Source organism: Acinonyx jubatus, chromosome C1 (assembly GCF_027475565.1).
Source record: "Acinonyx jubatus isolate Ajub_Pintada_27869175 chromosome C1, VMU_Ajub_asm_v1.0, whole genome shotgun sequence".
Taxonomy (NCBI): Eukaryota; Metazoa; Chordata; class Mammalia; order Carnivora; family Felidae; genus Acinonyx; species Acinonyx jubatus.
In genome coordinates this window covers 129,937,736-129,956,662 of record NC_069381.1, presented here as the reverse complement: position 1 = coordinate 129,956,662, position 18,927 = coordinate 129,937,736, and the positions used below count along the sequence as shown (strand labels likewise).

Here is an 18,927-nt window from a genome sequence, read left to right as displayed (position 1 = left end):
GAGCAGTTAATGATCTCTTAAATATGGCCATAGTGGAAATACCAGTTCTTTTGAAGGGAAGAAACACAGTACCTAGTATTTGTCATACTGAAATTCTTTGCTTAATGTATATGTCATGGCCAAACAATTTTTATTTATTTGTGAGTGTTTCTAAAAAGTAGGAAGTATTAATTCCATCTATTACTAGTTTGAATTTTTATTATTAAAAATCTTAGTAGAAAATCTATGTGCTAAAAATTTATATCAAAACAAAATGAAGTGAAAGTTTTCTCCCCACTTCTGAACCCCAGTCTCCAATTTCCATGGCAGAGGTAACAGCATTCCCTCATTAAGACAACAAGATATATTCTATGCTTCACCTTCATGTAGGTCTAGAAAAATATTTTTTTAATTTAAATGGTAGCATCGATTTTGCATTGTTTATATCTTCCTGTTTCAAATTACAAAATATTTGGAATTATTCAGTAGCTGTACATCTATATCAATCCCATTAATTTATGTGGCCCCATTATCTTATAGTATATGACTGTACCATAAGTTATTTTGCCAGCTATCTATTGGTAAACATTTCTGTTGTTTCTAGTATTTTGCCACTACAAATAATATTGGAGAGCATTTCCTTAGCCATCTGCCATTTTTAAATAGGCAAAACTATATCTTTAGAGTAATTCCTTACAAACAGACTTAGTTGGTCAAGGTGTGTGTGTGTGTGTGTGCGCGCGCGTGTGTGTGTGTGTGTGTGTGTGTGTGTGTGTGTATTTACATGCATATAGATGTATCTCTTGTGATGGCTGTTGCCTAGTGGCTCTCTATATGGTTATAACAAGTTATACTTCCATTATCAATACATCAGAATGTCTTTTGCCTACATTTTAATCAATATAGGGTCTTCACCAACATTTTAATGATTTAAAATTCATTTATCATTTTATGAGAGAAATTAGTTTAAAATTTAAAAGTTGTTCAGATTTTCCTTTCTCTGAATTATCTGTTTAATACATTTTGTCTCTTATTTATTTGAGTATTTTATAATCAATAAATGGGAGCTCATATGTCTTAAAGAATTTAGTCATTTATTATATTGCATATGTTCAGTGAGGTTTGTCATTTGTCTTTTGACTTTTTTACAATATTTTTCTCCTACAATTTTTAATGTATATTAAACACCATTCTTGGGGTGCCTGGGTGGCTCAGTCGGTTAAGCGGCCAACTTCCGCTCAGGTCACAATCTCACAGTCCGTGAGTTCCAGCCCCGCATCAGGCTCTGGGCTGATGGCTCAGAGCCTGGAGCCTGCTTCAGATTCTTTGTCTCCCTCTCTCTCTGGCCCTCCCCCCGTCCATGCTCTGTCTCTCTCTGTCTCAAAAATAAATAAAAACATTAAAAAAAAATTTAATAAACACCACCCTTTTCTTTATTTCTTCTATGATTTTTGCCAAATGCACAAAGGCCATTTTCATTCGAGAGTTCTAAAAATAATTATTCTATGTTTACTTCCAAGGCTTTCATAGTGCCATTTATTATATCAAAATTATTAAGCTATCTAGATATTTTTGTATTAAATCAAAATCTTCCAACTTCATTTCTTCTCCAGGTACCCTAAAACTACCATATTTCTCAGCTCTAAAGTTAGATATGGGTCAGTACCAAAATACTTTTTATTGATATAATAATATATCTTAATATTTGTTGAAGTTAATCATTATTATATATTTACCCTAGAGTTGTCCTGGTGAGTCACACTTTTTTAATGTAAACTTTAGAATTATCTAGCATTATTTTTAAAGAAAAGTATTTGTCATTTTTTTTTCATCACAGGAAATTTATAAATTAATTCAGGCAGAAGCAAGATCTTTGGGACATTGTTTTTTTTTTGTTTGTTTCCTTTTGTTTCTATCTAATAATACTGTATGCCTTTCCATTTTTTGAAGTCTTTATTTCTTCCATTAGTGTTTTAAAATTTCTTCATATAATATTTATATATTTCTTAATAATTCCATTCCTAGATTCCTTATCTTTTTAAATATTTTTTTCTGTTTATTCATTTTTTTGAGAGAGAAAAAGAGCATGAGTGGGGGAGGTACAGAGAGAGAGAGAGAGAGAGAGAGAGAGAGAGAGAGAGAGATACAGAATCTGAATCAGGCTCCAGGCTCTCAGCTGTCAGCACAGAGCCTGACACGGGGCTCAAACCCATGAATCTCAAGATCATGACCTGAGCTGAAGTGAGACACTCAACCAAATGAGCCACCCAGGCACTCCTCCTTATCTTTTTTCATTATTATTGCCAGTGTGCATTTTTTTTCTATTTTGTCTTCTCAGTAGCTGTAGGAAGGTTAGCGATTTTTGTCTAAAAATATATCATCAGTTCTTCCCCACCCTTTGCCTCTGGCATCCACTGTTCTATCTCTATTGTTTCACCTTTTTCAAAATGTCATTGAAATGGAATGATATTGTCTATAGACTTTTGAACCTGGCTCCTTTCACTTCATGTATTGCATGCCTGTTTGATTCTCCATTCAGACCTTCTTCATGAATCTTTATGGTGTCAATGGGTTCAGAGAAGTTTCTGAGGCCAGAGTGTTATTCTCATCCTTTTTTTCCCAAAAAGTGGTTATGGGATCTGCCCTTTAGTTACGCTACCTCCTTTGAAAATTGTGCTCTGCCAGCATTATATATGTATGTATATATGTATGTATACACACACACACACACACACACATATATATACGTATATATATATATATATATACACACATATATATACACATACATTATACATGTATGTGTATATATATATACACACACATGCACACGCGCGCACACACACACACACACAGCTATAGGCATCATCTCTCAGAAACTGTCCATACTTTGAATGTATTCAGCATTCTTCTAATGTTGTGGTGTTTTGGTAACATGCCTTCCAGTGTTAGTGAAGGTGGAACTTGCATTTCTTTTTCTTTTCTTTTTTTTTTTTTTGATTTTTCTAGTGTGGTTTTCTAAGGAAGAGGCAGCACATCATTGCTTTGCAATTTTGAAACTCCATGTCCTTTAAAAGCTATTAAATATAAATGTCTCTAGCAAGTGGCTGCTGCGCCTCTAATTTACTACTTGACTAAAGGCAAACCTTAAGCCAAAGGATGGGGAAGCTCTTCAGAGCTGAAATATCACTAGCTTCAGCACATGCTAAGAAATATCCAACTGTTTTTGCATATTATCATTCCAACCTTTTCTCTTACACAATATATCTTTTGCTTATTCCTTTGAGTAATCTTTGAAATTTAATATTATAATAAAGATTTATTAAGATATTGAGCATCTGCACTTTTAATGATCAATTATCCTGATAAGTCAGTATGGTATATATTTTATAAATTAAAAAGTATTGAGGATCAGAGTGTTTAAGTAAACTTCTCAAACTTACACAGTGAGTCAGTAAACAGCTCTGTTTTCAACCCTTATTTTTTGACACCAAATCTATTTTTTTTCGACTACTTCATACTTACCTCCACATTTGCATTCACTGTGATGATTATGAGCTTTTAAAAAAAATTCATATACATTATTTAATTGGATTCTGATAACAGTGTAAGTTAAATTGGAAGGAGGTTGTCATTAACTCCATTCTGCAGGTAAAGACAATTTCTGAAAAAAATAAAGACTTTTTTAAGGCGAGCAGTTATTTCATAGCCAGAGCAGATTCATACAAGGGATCCTGATCCAAAATTAGGTATTCTCCCTTTTAAATAACTGTACATCCAAAAGAACCATTTTCTTTATTTAGAAAATTCTAAATTCTGGATTTAAAATTTTGTGAGCATTTGTTCTATCAGGAGCTCTTTGGCACTAGTTATTTAATATATGTTTGCTATTTTTATCAGTTGGCTACTATCACAGTAATGTTTTGCAAGAAACACCATAATACTGTGCAATAAATAACCACGATACCTGTAAGATCACAACAATATACGTAATTACTGCTCACAAGTTCTCAGGCTACTGACTGGTTTTTGTGGTCTTGATCGGGATTGCTTATATTATGCAGTCAGCTGCAGGTTAAAGTAGGTGGCTCTGTGGATCATGGCAGGGCTCTCTCCCATGCTAGCCATCAGCTAGTTTCTTAAGATGGAGTCTGTTCCACTTGTATTCATTCAAAACACATTCATTTAATGTTCTAGGTAGAGCTTATTAAAAAAATAGATTCATGTCCAGTGGAAAAAAATGGGCAGTGAATTCCCTAAACCAAGGACATGACAGCCAGCCTCGGTTAGCTCTGTTCTAAATCTAAGACCTGGTATGTATCATGTCTTCCCTGGTGCTAGGTATTAGGGACATCATAATGAACAAGGCAAACAAGATCCTTGTTTCAATAAAGCATTTAAGCCAGTGAAGAAGGTAGATGAAAACAAATAAATAGTGATTTTAAATATACTTCAAAGAGAATTAATAGGCTATGGAGATATAAAATAATAAAAAATGGCCTTTATTGGGCACCTGGATGGGTCAGTCAGTTAAGCTTCTGACTCTTGCTTTTCAGCTCAAGTCATGATCTCGTGGTTCCTGACTTTGAGCCCCACATTGGTCTCTGTGCTCACAGCACTTGCTGGGAATTCTCTCTCTCCCTCTCTCTGCCCTTCCCCTGCTCATTCGTGTGTGTGTGTGTGTGTGTGTGTGTGTGTGTGTGTGTGTGCGCGCGCGCGTGCGCGCTCTCCCTTTCTCTCTCTCTAAAAATAAATAAATAAATATAATTTTTCTAATGGTCTTTACTAGGAAATTGATCAGGATACACCTCTCCGAGGAATGAAAATTAATAAGAACAGTAAACCTGGTTGTAGTGGACAAAAACCCAGCCCAAACTGAGTGAATAGTTACCTGCATTGGATTATATATCCAAAGCATGGGAAATATATAGGGAGTATGAAGGGAGGAACTTGTCTTAGGGAGAATTCCAACTGTGGACTTGAACATCCTTAGGACACAGTATCACCACAGGTCATTGTTGCTTCGTTCTTTGTGGCTCTTTTCTGTTTTAAAACAATATCACAAGTACACTTACACAAACTACAAGGGTATAGACACTGGCAATACTAGAGTTAGCGATCTGTGACCTTGAAAGAAAAGACACTCTTTACCCTCAGCTTGAAATCTTTTCTAGAAGTTTATAGACTCATTAGCCTAATTTAGATTTCACATCCGCCTCTTGAGCCAGATGATTACAGTAGCTTACATTCAGAGGATGTGCCTAGACTTAAATTAGGAAAACATATTGCCCTAAAGGAAAGCCCAAAGGAATTGCATTAAATGGAAATGGGGGCAAATCTTTGTAAGCCTGGGTCCCTCCCTCAAAATATGTATTTATAAAGCAAAATTCATGTCTAACTCATATTAGTATGCCCAGCAGTAATTATACAGGACTTGATACATTTCCAAAAGGATAGCATAATTTTAGTACATTTCAGACTGTGGAGGAAGCCATCATCTCTCCTCTTATGGAGAATACTCCCTAACTATACATAAGCATGTAACTCTTACAGAATCCTCTTTTATTGGATATATTTCCTCTGTGGATCTGTAGGCATGTGATGGGCTAAGAGTAGCAGAACTAGTTTTGCCAACTCTTAGCACTTCCCATGTTGATGTTTCTGAGGTTTGGACTGTCACCTGAAGCTCCACTAAAATGGAAAACCCTTATTTTTGTCTTGAAATTACAATAATTCTTATATTCATTAATCAGAATCAGGTGTATGGAAATCTAAGGAATAAAAACGTATTTATACTTTATTTTAATGAATACGTGTAAACCTACATTTTTCAAGTTTCTTTTAAATGTTGGATTAAAAGAAATTGCTCCTTTAATAACAGAGAATTATATAATAAATTATGGTTTTAAATAATTGGATTTGACCTCAGGTATTTTATTCTACTTATGAAAGCATATAAATATTTTTATAAGTCTATTAAAAATAAATTTATTTTCAGATCCTTTTGAAGCATTCATCATCTTTTCTATTCGCCATGAGATCAGAAGAATTGATCTGCATAAAAGAGACTACAGTCTACTTGTTCCTGGGTTGAGAAACACAATAGCGCTTGATTTTCACTTCAATCAAAGTTTACTGTATTGGACAGATGTTGTAGAAGACAGAATATATCGGGGCAAACTTACTGAAAATGGAGGTAATTTTTTAGTGAGAATTCCAAAACAATATTCTGTAATCTGAAGGGATTTTGATTAATCTTTGCACGTTGGTTCCCTATCTCCTGCCTCATGTATGTAAAACAATAGATGTCAAGTACATGTGTGAAAATATGTTGAGGGAGGGGAATAAATGGCAAAAGCCTGTGCTATGCATACCATTTTCAAATTATGAGCTTTTCCATGGGCATTGGTGAAAAAATTTGCTTATAAGAAATAACTACTGCCTTCCACACACTAGTAGATACATTTTGAGAGTTGAAATGTTTTCTTTTATTTAAAAAAAAGTTTTATTTTATTTTATTTGTTTTATTTTTATTTATTTAAATATTTTGTTTTATTTTACTGTCAGCAAGATTTAAACAAGCACTGAATTGGTACAAAGACCACTAATATGAACTAAATGTTTTTTGTTATAATTTGACTTATCTCTTTTGGCTAATGTAGGCTTAAGTAGTGAGGCTATAAGATAAATATATGTAATAATCTTTTTGAAAATGTTGGATCTGTGTAGCATTCCAAACCCCAGGTGTTTCTATCAAAATATAAATTTCTCCTTAAATCACCTTTACAATTTTGGAAAAATGGTAATAACACAATATAATTATCATATGTGAATTTATGTCCTGTCACATATTGCAAGAGACTGATTTCAAGTGATGGATTTAGATCTTTGGGCTTAGATTGTTAACTGTTAAAAAAAATTAAAATATATAACAAAAACACCAGCAATGTCATAAACTATGAAGAGTTGTCCTATTAGAAAAAGTGTTTTTTTTTTAAATAATTACTTTAATTACAAAAGAAATTTAGAAGTGAGTGAGTAAGGATATTGGTGGGCATTATCAAATTGCTTATTTGTATTTAGACCTCACTAATGTCTTCTTCTGTTATTTGTAAACATGCTATGTCTTGTAAGTCTTTTGGGCCAGGGAGGAGTGGGGAGTATGATTTGGGACTTATCTTTGTTAAGGGTAAGTGCAGTAAAAGCTCTTATCTATCATGCTTCAGAAGAAGGTGGGTGCTGACAAGCTATACTGCATATTGCCCCAGGTAGACTTGATCCTCTTTATTCTACGCCTAAAGATCAATGCTGAAACTAAATTGTAATGATATTAACTAGCTCATCATTATTCCCCAAACTCGTGTTCTATTTCAAAAATCAGAAACAAGAAATAACTTTTTGAACCCTAAACATTGTTGTTCGCCTCAGAGTTTTTTAAAAATTCTTTTTCACTGCCACTGAAAAGACTTAAGAAATTAAAATTTTCTGTTAGGAAATTTCAGTAATTCTAAATTTGGAGCCTTCTTAGTTTCCTTTGTGCCTTATAACACATTTGCACTATATCTTTCAAACTCAATAAAATACTTTAAAACTCTGTGCTGCTCATACACTGGTCTTTTCCTTTGTCCTTAACATGTTCCTTGAATGGGTACAAGAGTTGATTTCCTTTTTTTTTTTTTTTTTTGTAGGGGTCAGTGCAGTCGAGGTAGTGGTGGAGCATGGCTTGGCTACCCCAGAAGGGCTGACAGTCGACTGGATAGCGGGCAACATATACTGGATAGACAGCAATCTGGACCAAATTGAAGTGGCCAAGCTAGATGGTTCCCTACGCACTACACTAATCGCCGGAGCCATGGAACATCCCAGAGCCATTGCTTTGGACCCAAGATATGGGTAAAGAAGTTTGCCTTTCACAGATTGACTTTGACATAAAAAATAATCTTTTAAATTAATATTGAATTCAATTATCACATAAATTATTAGATTGCTTATTTTGTGCATGTACATATATGTATATGTATATAATTGTATACATATGAGTTTAAGTTTATTAGCACAAGTGTGGCTATAAGATTGTTTACATAGGTACTTTTAGAGGACAGAAATATGTTTTTTCTAAATATGAGTGTTAGGCCCTATTGGAAAGTGTTGCAACTCATTTTTGAAGCAGTAATTTAATGAATTTCTCTTTGCCCTGCCAAAGAGGTGCCATAATTGTTTCTAATGGTTGCAGACCACAGGGCCAGTCTCTGGTTCAAACAGTCACGATGTTTATCACATCACCTCTTATGTATTTTGTAAGTACTTGGAGTCACTTTAAAAGAAAATTCGCATAAACTTGAAGGAGTCCAGTAATGAGACACTGACTAATTGGTGTGTTTGAAAGACAAGGCACATGATTCTCAAAAACAAGGTAAAAAGTTGAGTAACTCAGGTTATTGTCTCTAGTGTTCCCCTGTGTGTGCCTCTGTGAAAGAGCAGAAGAGAGACAATGGATTTGGAGCCAGAAAACGAGGATTCCAGTTGCTACTCAGTCACTTATTATCTGGGGAACCTACTCTATTAACTTCCCTTAAATTTTAGTTTTTTTTTTCTTTGTAAGTCAGAGATATTATCTTTATCATTTGGTTGTTTTTGAGGAGATGATAAATATGTGTAAGATAGTATGTAACTGGTATAGGTAAGAATACTATTTATTTATGATTTATTTATTTTTATTTATTTGTTATTACTATTTATTATCTATTCAATTATTTATTGCCTTGGTAATTATTTTGTAAATCCAAAACTATCTTCAAGGCTAAAGGTTAATAGATTGAAATGTTTATTTTTGTCTCTGTATCTTTAAATAATACAAAGTCCAAGCAGCGCCAGTGAAGAAGGGGAGTCAGCCAGGAGGGAGTTTGATGAAATGTAGAGGAGAGAAAAGGGAGCCTGTGTTAAAGTCAGCCTCCTGGCCGCACTTTCTGGCGTGTTCTCTGGTTTCTGCCCAGGAGTCAGAAATCAGTAGATTAGGAAGTCTGTTCTCCTTTTCCTCAATTCACACACAGAAATTAAAGGGGCAAAGCACCTTCACTAGAGCAGGGTTCCAAACTGGCAACCTTTATTGATGTGTTTTCTTTACCTTCTACAGTGCTTTAAATTTATTTTAATGACTTGCCCCAATTTAAAACATTGAGACATTTTGTATACAATCCTAGATTTCTTGCTTCTTTTGAAAGAACACCGAGATCTGGCAAGGAGCAAAGCAGTAGGTATATCTTTTAGCTTAGAGATGGGCTCTCTCATGTTTACAGTTTACACTTTGCCTATTTCATTCATTTGCTTCCTGTAATAACAGTTTACCAGGAAGAGATATGTTATGCTTAATGAGAAATTCCTCTTCAAAACAGACTATTCCTGAGATTGCAGGTAATCGCTGGTCCTGACCCTTTACTTCCCATAAAAGTTCATCATCAACATGGGTTTTATCTTCAATATAACAACTACCGGTGTGAAATTTTCACCTATTAGACCTATCTAACTTGTACCAGCATCTTGTAAACAGGAAAAACTTTCTGTATATGGGAAAGTGATATTTTGGAGAAAGCTCTAGTTTTAGCTATAGTTTCCAATATGAAAGGAAAACTATGAGTGAGTGCTCCCAAATTGCAAATGGCACACACAGAGAAAAAACAAAACAAAAAGGATAAAACAAGTGTATCAAAGTTTTGAAAATAGTCTGACCAAACAAAGCAGTAGATCTGGGAGTTGAAACTTTCTTTTGAACTGACATTGTTTAGGATAAAATTATTTATCTCAGTTTGGGGAATATCCTACCTGAGAGGAGAAAAAAAATAGAAACACAACATGCCACCCACAAATACTATAAGTGAAAATGTATCCAGGTACTATTCCAGTGATAAAAGATCTTCAGAAGTAATATATCCTCTAAGTTGAAAATACAGAAAGCTAGCCTCTGACTAGGAAAAACCTGATAATGCTTCTGAGAAAGTTGATGCCTTCCGTTACTAATTGCTACTATGAAAGTATAAAGCTGCTTAATTTTTTTGAAACATGAGAGAAGAAACAATGCTTGTAAAATAATTTTTGATATAAATAATTAAAATTCATGGGGCCCCTGGGTGGCTCAGGCTTTTGAGCATCTGACTTTGGCTTAGGTCATGATCTCACAGCTCATGAGTTCAAGCCCTGCATCGGGCTCTGTGCTGACAGCTCAGAGCCTGGAGTCTGCTTCGGATTCTGTGTTTCCCTCTCTCTCTGCTCCTCCCCTGTTCATGTTCTGTCTCAGTCTCTCAAAAAGGAATAAATGTTAAGAACATTTTTTCAAATAATTAAAGTTCAGATGGAAGTACTAATTCGTTCAACTCTAGGAAGTAATTGAAAGGTTGACAAGTATCAGGATATGATAGGATTTTTATTGAAAAAATTATCTTAATGGATTGATACAATTAAGATATGAGGTTCACATAAATACCCTTAAAACCAGCTGTAGCAATTACATTTAAAAATGCAGTGCAAAGTTAAAATATTTTTAAGTTTGTCATAGTTTGGTAAAAAATTTATAGTTATTTTTAAACATTGGACATTTCATAAGGTAGGCTGAGAGCATACTAAAAATACATGTGAGCATGTGTGCTCGTGCACACACGCACACACACACACACACACACACACACACACACACTGAACTGCAAAACTAAGCACAAGAAAAGCAACATTGAAAAATAATTTCAGTGAAACTTAGATTCCTACCTTAGTGCTATCTATTCAAATAGAAACATAAAATTTCTCCCTGTTTCTCAAATAATTCATGAATACATAAAGAAGCTAGGAATCAAAATTGATAGGAGCTCCAAAGGCACTTAAACATTTTTGAAAAATTTTACTTAGGGTAAATCTACTAGATAATTTTTTTTTAGAAACATGGTTTCTGTAAATACTATTATCTTTCCTACTGCATCATAAGCTCTCTAATAATGGCAAGCAAAGTTGCTTCCATTTCTATGAAATCCTTCACTGCTCTTGGTATATATAATTGTGCTGAATAAATGCTTGTTACATAAAGTAATGCATGTAGGGGTGCTTGGGTGGCTCAGTCGGTGATGCATCTGGCTTCGGCTCAGGTCATGATCTCATGGTTTGTGTGTTTGAGACCCGCGTCGGGCTCTGTGCTGACAGTTCAGAGCCTGGAGCCTGCTTCTGATTCTGTCTCACTCTCTCTCTTGCCCCTCCCCTGCTCCCGCTCTGTCTTCTCTGTCTCTCAAAAATAAAATATACAAAAATTAAACAAAATAATGCATCCAAATGCATAGGCTTTTTGTTGATATGTAACTTATAAAACTCAAGGATACACTTTCAAGAGTGAATTATATACGAAAAGACAGCTAATGGATACTACTATGAACTTTTTTTACAATAACAAATGAATTAAAAAGCTTAACAACCAGCCACTTTGCTCCCTCAGCACAGCTGAGGTAAAACCGAAGCAGTGACAACAACAAGAAACAGGTTATAACATCAGCCCAATAAAACATGTTTATATCATGTGAGTTTCCTTCTGCTATGAAGGTCCTTTGTGACCTTTTCCTACAGATGCCAAAAAACAAATGTTTTTAATCAACTATTTTGCTTCCTCGGCATAAAATCCACAGGCCTTCGTTTTACACCATAAAACATATTTGCCATCATGCCACATTCCTTTAATATTCTGGGTTTTGACCCAATATCCCAAGTGACAAGTTATTCCAAGATGGTAAATGGGAGTCTTAGGGAGGAGTCATTTTTCTCTCATTCCATTTTAAAGGAATACACTTATTGCTAAGGTGACCTGAAAGAGTATATGAATCTCCTCTAAACAACAAGCTTAGTATTAGGGAGTAAGAAGCACTAGGGAGTTCAGAATCTATAGGGCACTCACTTCAGTTCTTGAACTTTCATTGCCTTTGTAGTGATGCAGCTGCCTGGTGTCTTCCTGCTCCATTGCTGGTATTTAAATTTCACTTGTCATAATAACTGGATGCTGCTATAACAATTGCAATTTGTAAAAGCAGATATAATAATTATGAAGATTAGTGAAACATCTAAAGAAAATTTTAATTTCATCTGGGACTGTTCCTAAATTAAACTAATAAAGATGTTGTTGCTTTTAGAAGACCTAAAGATTATAGATAAGTAACCTCTTTTTTGGCCAAGATCATTTATTTTCACCTTCTGCAGCTTGACCTGATAGATGATAATGGCCCTTTCATGCCTGTAATGATACAAGTTGTTCATGGTCCATTGACCCAATTTAATCCTGATACAGACTAACCCGTGAATGCAGGAACTGTAGAATCAGTAGACTGTAGTCTCTTTTTTAAAAAGCAATTGTGGCTGAATATTTCCATACATCCTGTAAGAAGACATATTCAGTCTTTTTATATTTCAAAAAATAATGCAATCATTGAAATGCTAATACATTTTAACCACAAAAAGAAAGTAATAAGGGGAAAATGATTCTTTTAAAATACCATATTGGAAAGTATACAAAAGAGTGCCTAGAATTTTATGAAACAATGATCCTTGAAATCAACTTTTAAATGGATTGTAAACTGACTTCTGGTAAAGTTAAAAACACTTTTACAGGAACTAATTCTAGAACATGTTATTTTATAAAAAGAGTTAAAAATTTCCCCACTTGAATTGATGAAAGATTAGGACCATAGTCCTAACCAGAAACAGTTTAATGCTGCTATGTTTAGTGAAGAAATGAAGGAATCATTTATTTTAGAATTCCTCAAACTATCTCAAGCCATACTTTTTTGGTCCAGTGGACCATATCTGAGAGTTTACAGTGCCTACTTCTGGTAAATATATACACGTAGAGAGAATGCAGAATTGTAGGTTTAATGATATGTGTGTTGTAATTTCCACAACTACATGTGACAGAACTAGGTAGAAAGTTACAAAAGAGACCCCAATTCTCCATTTGTTATTCAGGCAAAAGACAATGCTTCAGAAGTTGTTGGGTCATCAATCCAGACTGTGAATTACAGTCTTGCCTAGATCTGGTGGTGACTTATCCACAGATACTCAGACTAGCTATGATTCTCAAAATCATCATTTGTTTTCAGTGATTATTTTTCCTAATCTTTTTCAAACTTGAAAACCTCTCTTATCTACCTTGTTTGCCAAGATACCACCATAAATTTGATTCATGCTATGTTGCTCTTGTTTCTATTTTAAATCTTCTTTTTTTAGTCCTAAGTATAAAGGGAAGCTGACAAATAACAATCTGCTGTCAGTGAAAAGATGTGTGCATCTAAAATTAAATTTGTAGTGAGACACATAATTCATTTCATTCATTCTTTTAAAGACATTTAGTTACTTAACTAAGTAGCCTACCAGCTTTATATTGATCAATCTCTGTTCCATTTGCTCTTTATGGCAACATATTGTATATTTATAAGCAATATGTGTATGTGTATATACATATTGATATTTCCAGATGATTGGGTTTTTTCCTCATATAAAACAATCTACTCTTTAAAAATTAGTCTTTTCAGGGGCACCTGGGTGGCTCAGTCCGTTAAACATCTGACTCTTGGTTTTGGCTCAGGTCATGATCTCATGGTTTGTGAGTTCTACCCCCTCATCAGGCTCTGTGCTAACAGTGCAAGCCTGCTTGGGATTTTCTCTTCCCTCTCTCTCTCTGCTCCTACCCCATTTGCCCCTTCTGTCTCTCTCAAAAAATAAATACATAAGCTTAAGGTTTTTTTTTTTAAATTAGTCTTTTCAGAAAAAAATATATTTCTAGCTGTAAGATTGTATGACGGTCCTCTGGTATTTTTGATATTTAAAAAAATCACTTATGAATTTAATTTTGAGTTGTTTATACTTTAAAAAATATTTTAATGTTTATTTATTTTGATAGAGAACGAGTTGGGGAGGAACAGAGGGAGAGAAAGAGAGAGAGAGAGAATCCCAAGCAGGCTGTCAGTGCAGAGCCCTACAAGGGGATCAGTCTCACTGACCATGACCTGAGCAGAAATCGAGAGTCAGACACTCAACCGACTGAACCATCCAGGCACCCTGTGTTCTTAACACTTTTAAACTTTATAATATAAATTTTCAAATACACAAAATAGAAGGAATTATATAATAAAATTCCTCATTTCCATTACCCAGCTTCAACAATTATTAGTACACTGTCCCTGATATATTATTTAGTTTTATCCTTTCTCAGCAGTTTACTTAATTTACTTGAATATTGGTGATTAAGCAATGAATAATTTGGATTTTGTCTTTATGGATATAATCCCAGGGGCATAAAACTCCTAAAGCTGCCTGTGAAACTAAATTTTATCTTTTTTACATAAACTCAGTTTTTGACAGACATTCTTTGAGATAAACCCAATCCTATGACCTACTCCTTTGAATCTTTTTCTCATTGCTTTGACTTAGGCTTACGTTATAAAACTAATCCACCTTCACATTCATGCTGGTATGACATTTAAACATTGACATTAGTATTAATTCTTGTTCTCTGTCCTTCTTTGTGTCTGTCTCTCTCCATTTCGTTAACAGTTTGGAAATACTTTGAGTTTTTTTCATTTAAAAAAAATCATCTCAACGATTACGTGTGTGTGGCATGCTTTTGCAAACACAAATCTTTTCTGTGGGCTGACTAGTTTCTGTCCATTTCCTCATCAAATGCTCCTGACACTGTGTACAGTTACAGTTTTTATTTACAGATGAGAAAACAGAGTCTGAGGTTAAAGATGCTGGAGTAAGTGACAGATACCAGTGTCAATCCCAAGTTTGTCTGAGACCAAAAATATATTGACATAATCATTTAATAACATTTTGTGGATGCCCAGTGCTGAAGAGTTGTATATGAACTGCTACTCTTATCAAGAACATCTACATCTTCCTTCTCTGTTCACCATAGGTTTTAACATATGTACTTACTAAATTTATTATATAATGTATTGAATCATCTTTTCCTTTTGTATTTGACATTCCTCTGTCCCCAAACAGACTATATACGTTTCAAAAATTGAAGTCATGACAAATAGTTTATATCACTCCATATTTCCTTATATAAACATATTTTTCTTAAAAGATAAGGTAAATTGGATTTTGAATTTTTTTCCAGAGGATTATTTCATTTTCTGAGGTAATCTCCCAAATGAATATACTTAAGGATCATTCAAAATATGGAAGAATAAAAAGTAGCAAAACTATATATAATTATAATGAAGAATAAAGGTATTTTTACCAGTAGCTTTACCATTTTTCACCTAAATGGTGTCAGAGCTTATGATAGGAAAATTTGCTAGGTTGTCACTATTTCTCCAGTCCTTTGAGTTCTGCCTTCCCAAATCACCATGCTATTCATTGGGTTCTATGACCAAAGTAGAGAAGGCAACTGCCATTTACTGATTAGCAACCATGCTCTTACTCCTGTACCAGATGTTTTCCCTTTGTTATTTTATTTAGTGATGTGACATTAAAGAATTAGATGTTAAAAGCATGGGAACAGAAGTTAGACTGTCCAGTTTCCCATCTCCCTCTGCCACTCACCAGCTCTATAACCCTGGTCAAGTAATTTAACTTCTCTAAACTCATTCTCCCATCTCAAACATAAATAACATTAGTCATGGCCTCATGATTGATTAAAGGAGATCATCTATAAAGCACTGAAAATAGTATTTAGCATATAGTAAGCACTTAAAAACTGCAGCCAGTTGTAATGATTGTGGTATTGTGTAACTATACAATACATACTATAGAAATATGCATTAACAGTTTAAACCACTGTCAACTGAACGTAAGCTGTCTATCGCCTAATAGCCTTAGAAATCAAATGCATGACATAAGGTACTTAATGCCCATTGTGGGGAAGAACTGTTAGTTGCACCATGAATTTGTAGAGTCTCAAATAGTATTTGGTTTTAAAAGAAGTAATAATTTTTAACATATAAAGCTGGTATTTTCACAACTGCTTTGTGTTTGTTACATTATGATTTCCTGTTTTCCCTCTGTTTCCTGTCATATGATCTATGTCATTGCTATGAATGTGAAGGTTATCTCCATACTGATGACTTCCAAATTCATAACTCTAGCCCTGCCTTCTTCCCTGAACTTCACTCTGGCATACCCAGTTTCATGAATACCTCCATATTGATATCTTGAAATCATAAGAGAAAAAAATTAGTAAGATAAAAAAAAGTAAACTTTTGATTGCTCTTCACATTCATTCACACTCATTTCCCAAATCTTAGAATTGGATCCTCTTCCATTTTCCCATTTTTTTATGGATTCCCTGCACACCCTCTTCCTTACCCTTACTCTGACTTCGCTGACACGAGAAACACAGTCACTTATGATCTGTTCTCTACTTCGTTCCCTATATTCAGTCATCAGCCAGCCCTGGAAGTTCTACCTCCAAAATGTACCATTAATCCATTCACTTCTCTTTCCTGACACTCCCGTACTCCAAACCACCATCATCTTTGCCTGGTCCTTTAAAATAAGCACCTGATGTGCCCATACTCTTGCCTCACTATCACCCACTTATAAATGGTACCATGTTTCTCCCCTGCTTAACTATGCTTCTTATTCCCTTAAAATAAAATCCCAAATAATTGCCTTAGCCAGAAAGACCCTTTAAGTTGCCCTCTTCAAATCCATCTTCTTGCTTTTTCCTCCTTACTCACTATCTTGATATTATATCTGTTCTTCAGATCACCCACTTTCTTTTCCCTGTTCAGGCTTTTATTTATTTTGCTTGTCATGTTCTTTATATTGTTTTTTTTTTTTTTTTTTATCTTTTAGAGTCAGTGTAAATACAGTCTTCTCAAAGTGTTTTTTTCTTTTTTTCCTGATCATCTTCTCTAAGTAGATCACTTACCTGCTGTTCTCTTCCATAATAAAAGTTTTCCTCAGCATATTTCAGAATCTGTAATTATATATTCATGTGTTTATTTGGCTTGTCTTCTCCACTGGACTCTAAGCCCCATGTGGGTAGATAACACATCCGTTTCTTTTGAGACTGTTTACCTAACAAGTGTCTAGCATATAGTAGGCACTCGATAAATATTTGTAAAATGAATGGCTGAAACAATAACATTATTTATTTGTCTTCAGAATTCTTTTCTGGACAGATTGGGATGCCAATTTTCCTCGCATCGAATCTGCTTCCATGAGTGGTGCTGGCAGAAAAACCATCTACAAAGACATGAAAACTGGAGCTTGGCCAAATGGACTAACTGTGGACCACTTTGAAAAAAGGATAGTTTGGACAGATGCCAGGTTTAATAAAAATGATCTTTTTCTTCTATATCTTCTGTTACCTTTCACAGATAGTATTTATAAACTCAAAAGATGTCCTAACATGCATGTATTACATATACACACATTGAAATTGGTGGTAATATTTATTTGTTTTCCATATGATGGTGGTGGTGATGTTTGTTTTTGTTATGATGGGCTTATTTTTTCTTTCTACAAATCAGACACCCATAAAATATTTTAAATATTTTTTATAAAATATTTTCTCTGGCATTTATGTAAGTAATATGATAACATAACTGGACCATCTGAATAAGTTTTGATAAAATACTGATTTATTACCTTTCTGTAGGTCAGATGCTATTTATTCAGCCCTCTATGATGGAACAGGCATGATAGAAATCATCCGAGGTCATGAATACCTTTCCCATCCTTTTGCTGTGTCTCTATATGGGAGTGAAGTCTACTGGACAGACTGGAGGACCAACACATTGTCAAAAGCCAATAAGTGGACAGGGCAGAATGTCAGTGTGATTCAGAAAACCAGTGCCCAGCCATTCGACCTTCAGATATACCACCCCAGCCGACAGCCCCACGGTAAGTGCTGGTTGTGAAGTAACCACCCAGAAAGTATTTTCACCTTAATCATATAAGATTTGAAGTGCAAAATCACTTCTATAAGTTAAGTTATTAATATTTTATGTATATGGTAGAAGTAGTTCCAGCCTTTGTTTTAATTAGTTCAGAATATTTTTTTTCTTTCCCTTTTTTTCATATAGCAGTAAAGAAATCTTAGAAATTAAGCAGTAATTAAATCTTAGAAATATACAAAGTCCTCACATTTTTAGTCACTGCTTGTATCTATAAAAAATACTGTGGAAAGTTGTAAAAGGTCTTTATATTGAGAATCTATCACCAGACTAGGATCAGAAAGGACACATTGATGTTTGCCTTCAAATGTTGCCTGTGAAGTATGTTGGGAGGAGAAGGAGTGGTGTGGAAGAAAGAATGAAGCATCTGCTTGAGCTTTTCCATCTTAAGAGAACTGAGTTCACATGAACATATGTGCTACCTCTCCCCATACACTCCACATTTTGTTTCAATAGTAATCTCCATCTTGGCTTTGGGATTTCATTTCTTCCACTCAATCCTTGACAAATGTTCTTAATTTCAAGTCTGAACAGTTTTCTTCCTTTTTTTTTTTTTTTTTTTTTCTGGGCTACTATAGCCATCCGGTGTAACATCAGCTCATCCTTTTACACCTCTTGATGGAGTCTTCCCTTTTATTATGTGTGTCTTAACCAAAAGAATCTCATTCCAAAGCAAACAGTGTTTTCTTGTCGTTAGTAGATTTTTACTTGAGAATATTATGTTCAGATGACAGCTCTTTACTGGAGGATACATTTTATCCTTGTCTCCCTCTTTCAGTGTAGAGTAGACAGATCTTCCACTTTGTTAGTATTTCTGGTCTTACAGACTTCACTTCAATCCTTATTTTAGATTTATGTTATATTATCTTCACCTGGTTGTGACTAAAACTACTCACCTTTCTGGTCTGTAAATTCCTTAGCTATCCTTTTTCTTTCTTCAATACTTGGCCTTCATTCTCTCTTGATACTATTTCTTCTACCAAAATTTCCTCATCTGTAAAATTTTCTGTGCCCTGTCTCT

At 34.5% G+C, this 18,927-nt stretch overlaps 1 protein-coding gene across 3 annotated transcripts in view; it reads left to right on the top strand.

Moving 5' to 3' along the window:
* The window catches only part of LRP1B (LDL receptor related protein 1B), a 1,862,224-nt gene that overhangs the window by 1,238,594 nt on the left and 604,703 nt on the right, over positions 1 to 18,927 (top strand). For all 3 annotated transcript variants that reach the window (XM_053214983.1, XM_053214982.1, XM_053214984.1), the window contains exons 24-27: positions 5,978 to 6,175; positions 7,668 to 7,872; positions 17,113 to 17,277; positions 17,609 to 17,853. In XM_053214983.1, coding sequence (XP_053070958.1) covers positions 5,978 to 6,175; positions 7,668 to 7,872; positions 17,113 to 17,277; positions 17,609 to 17,853 — 813 coding nt within the window. The remainder of the gene's footprint in view (positions 1 to 5,977; positions 6,176 to 7,667; positions 7,873 to 17,112; positions 17,278 to 17,608; positions 17,854 to 18,927) is intronic.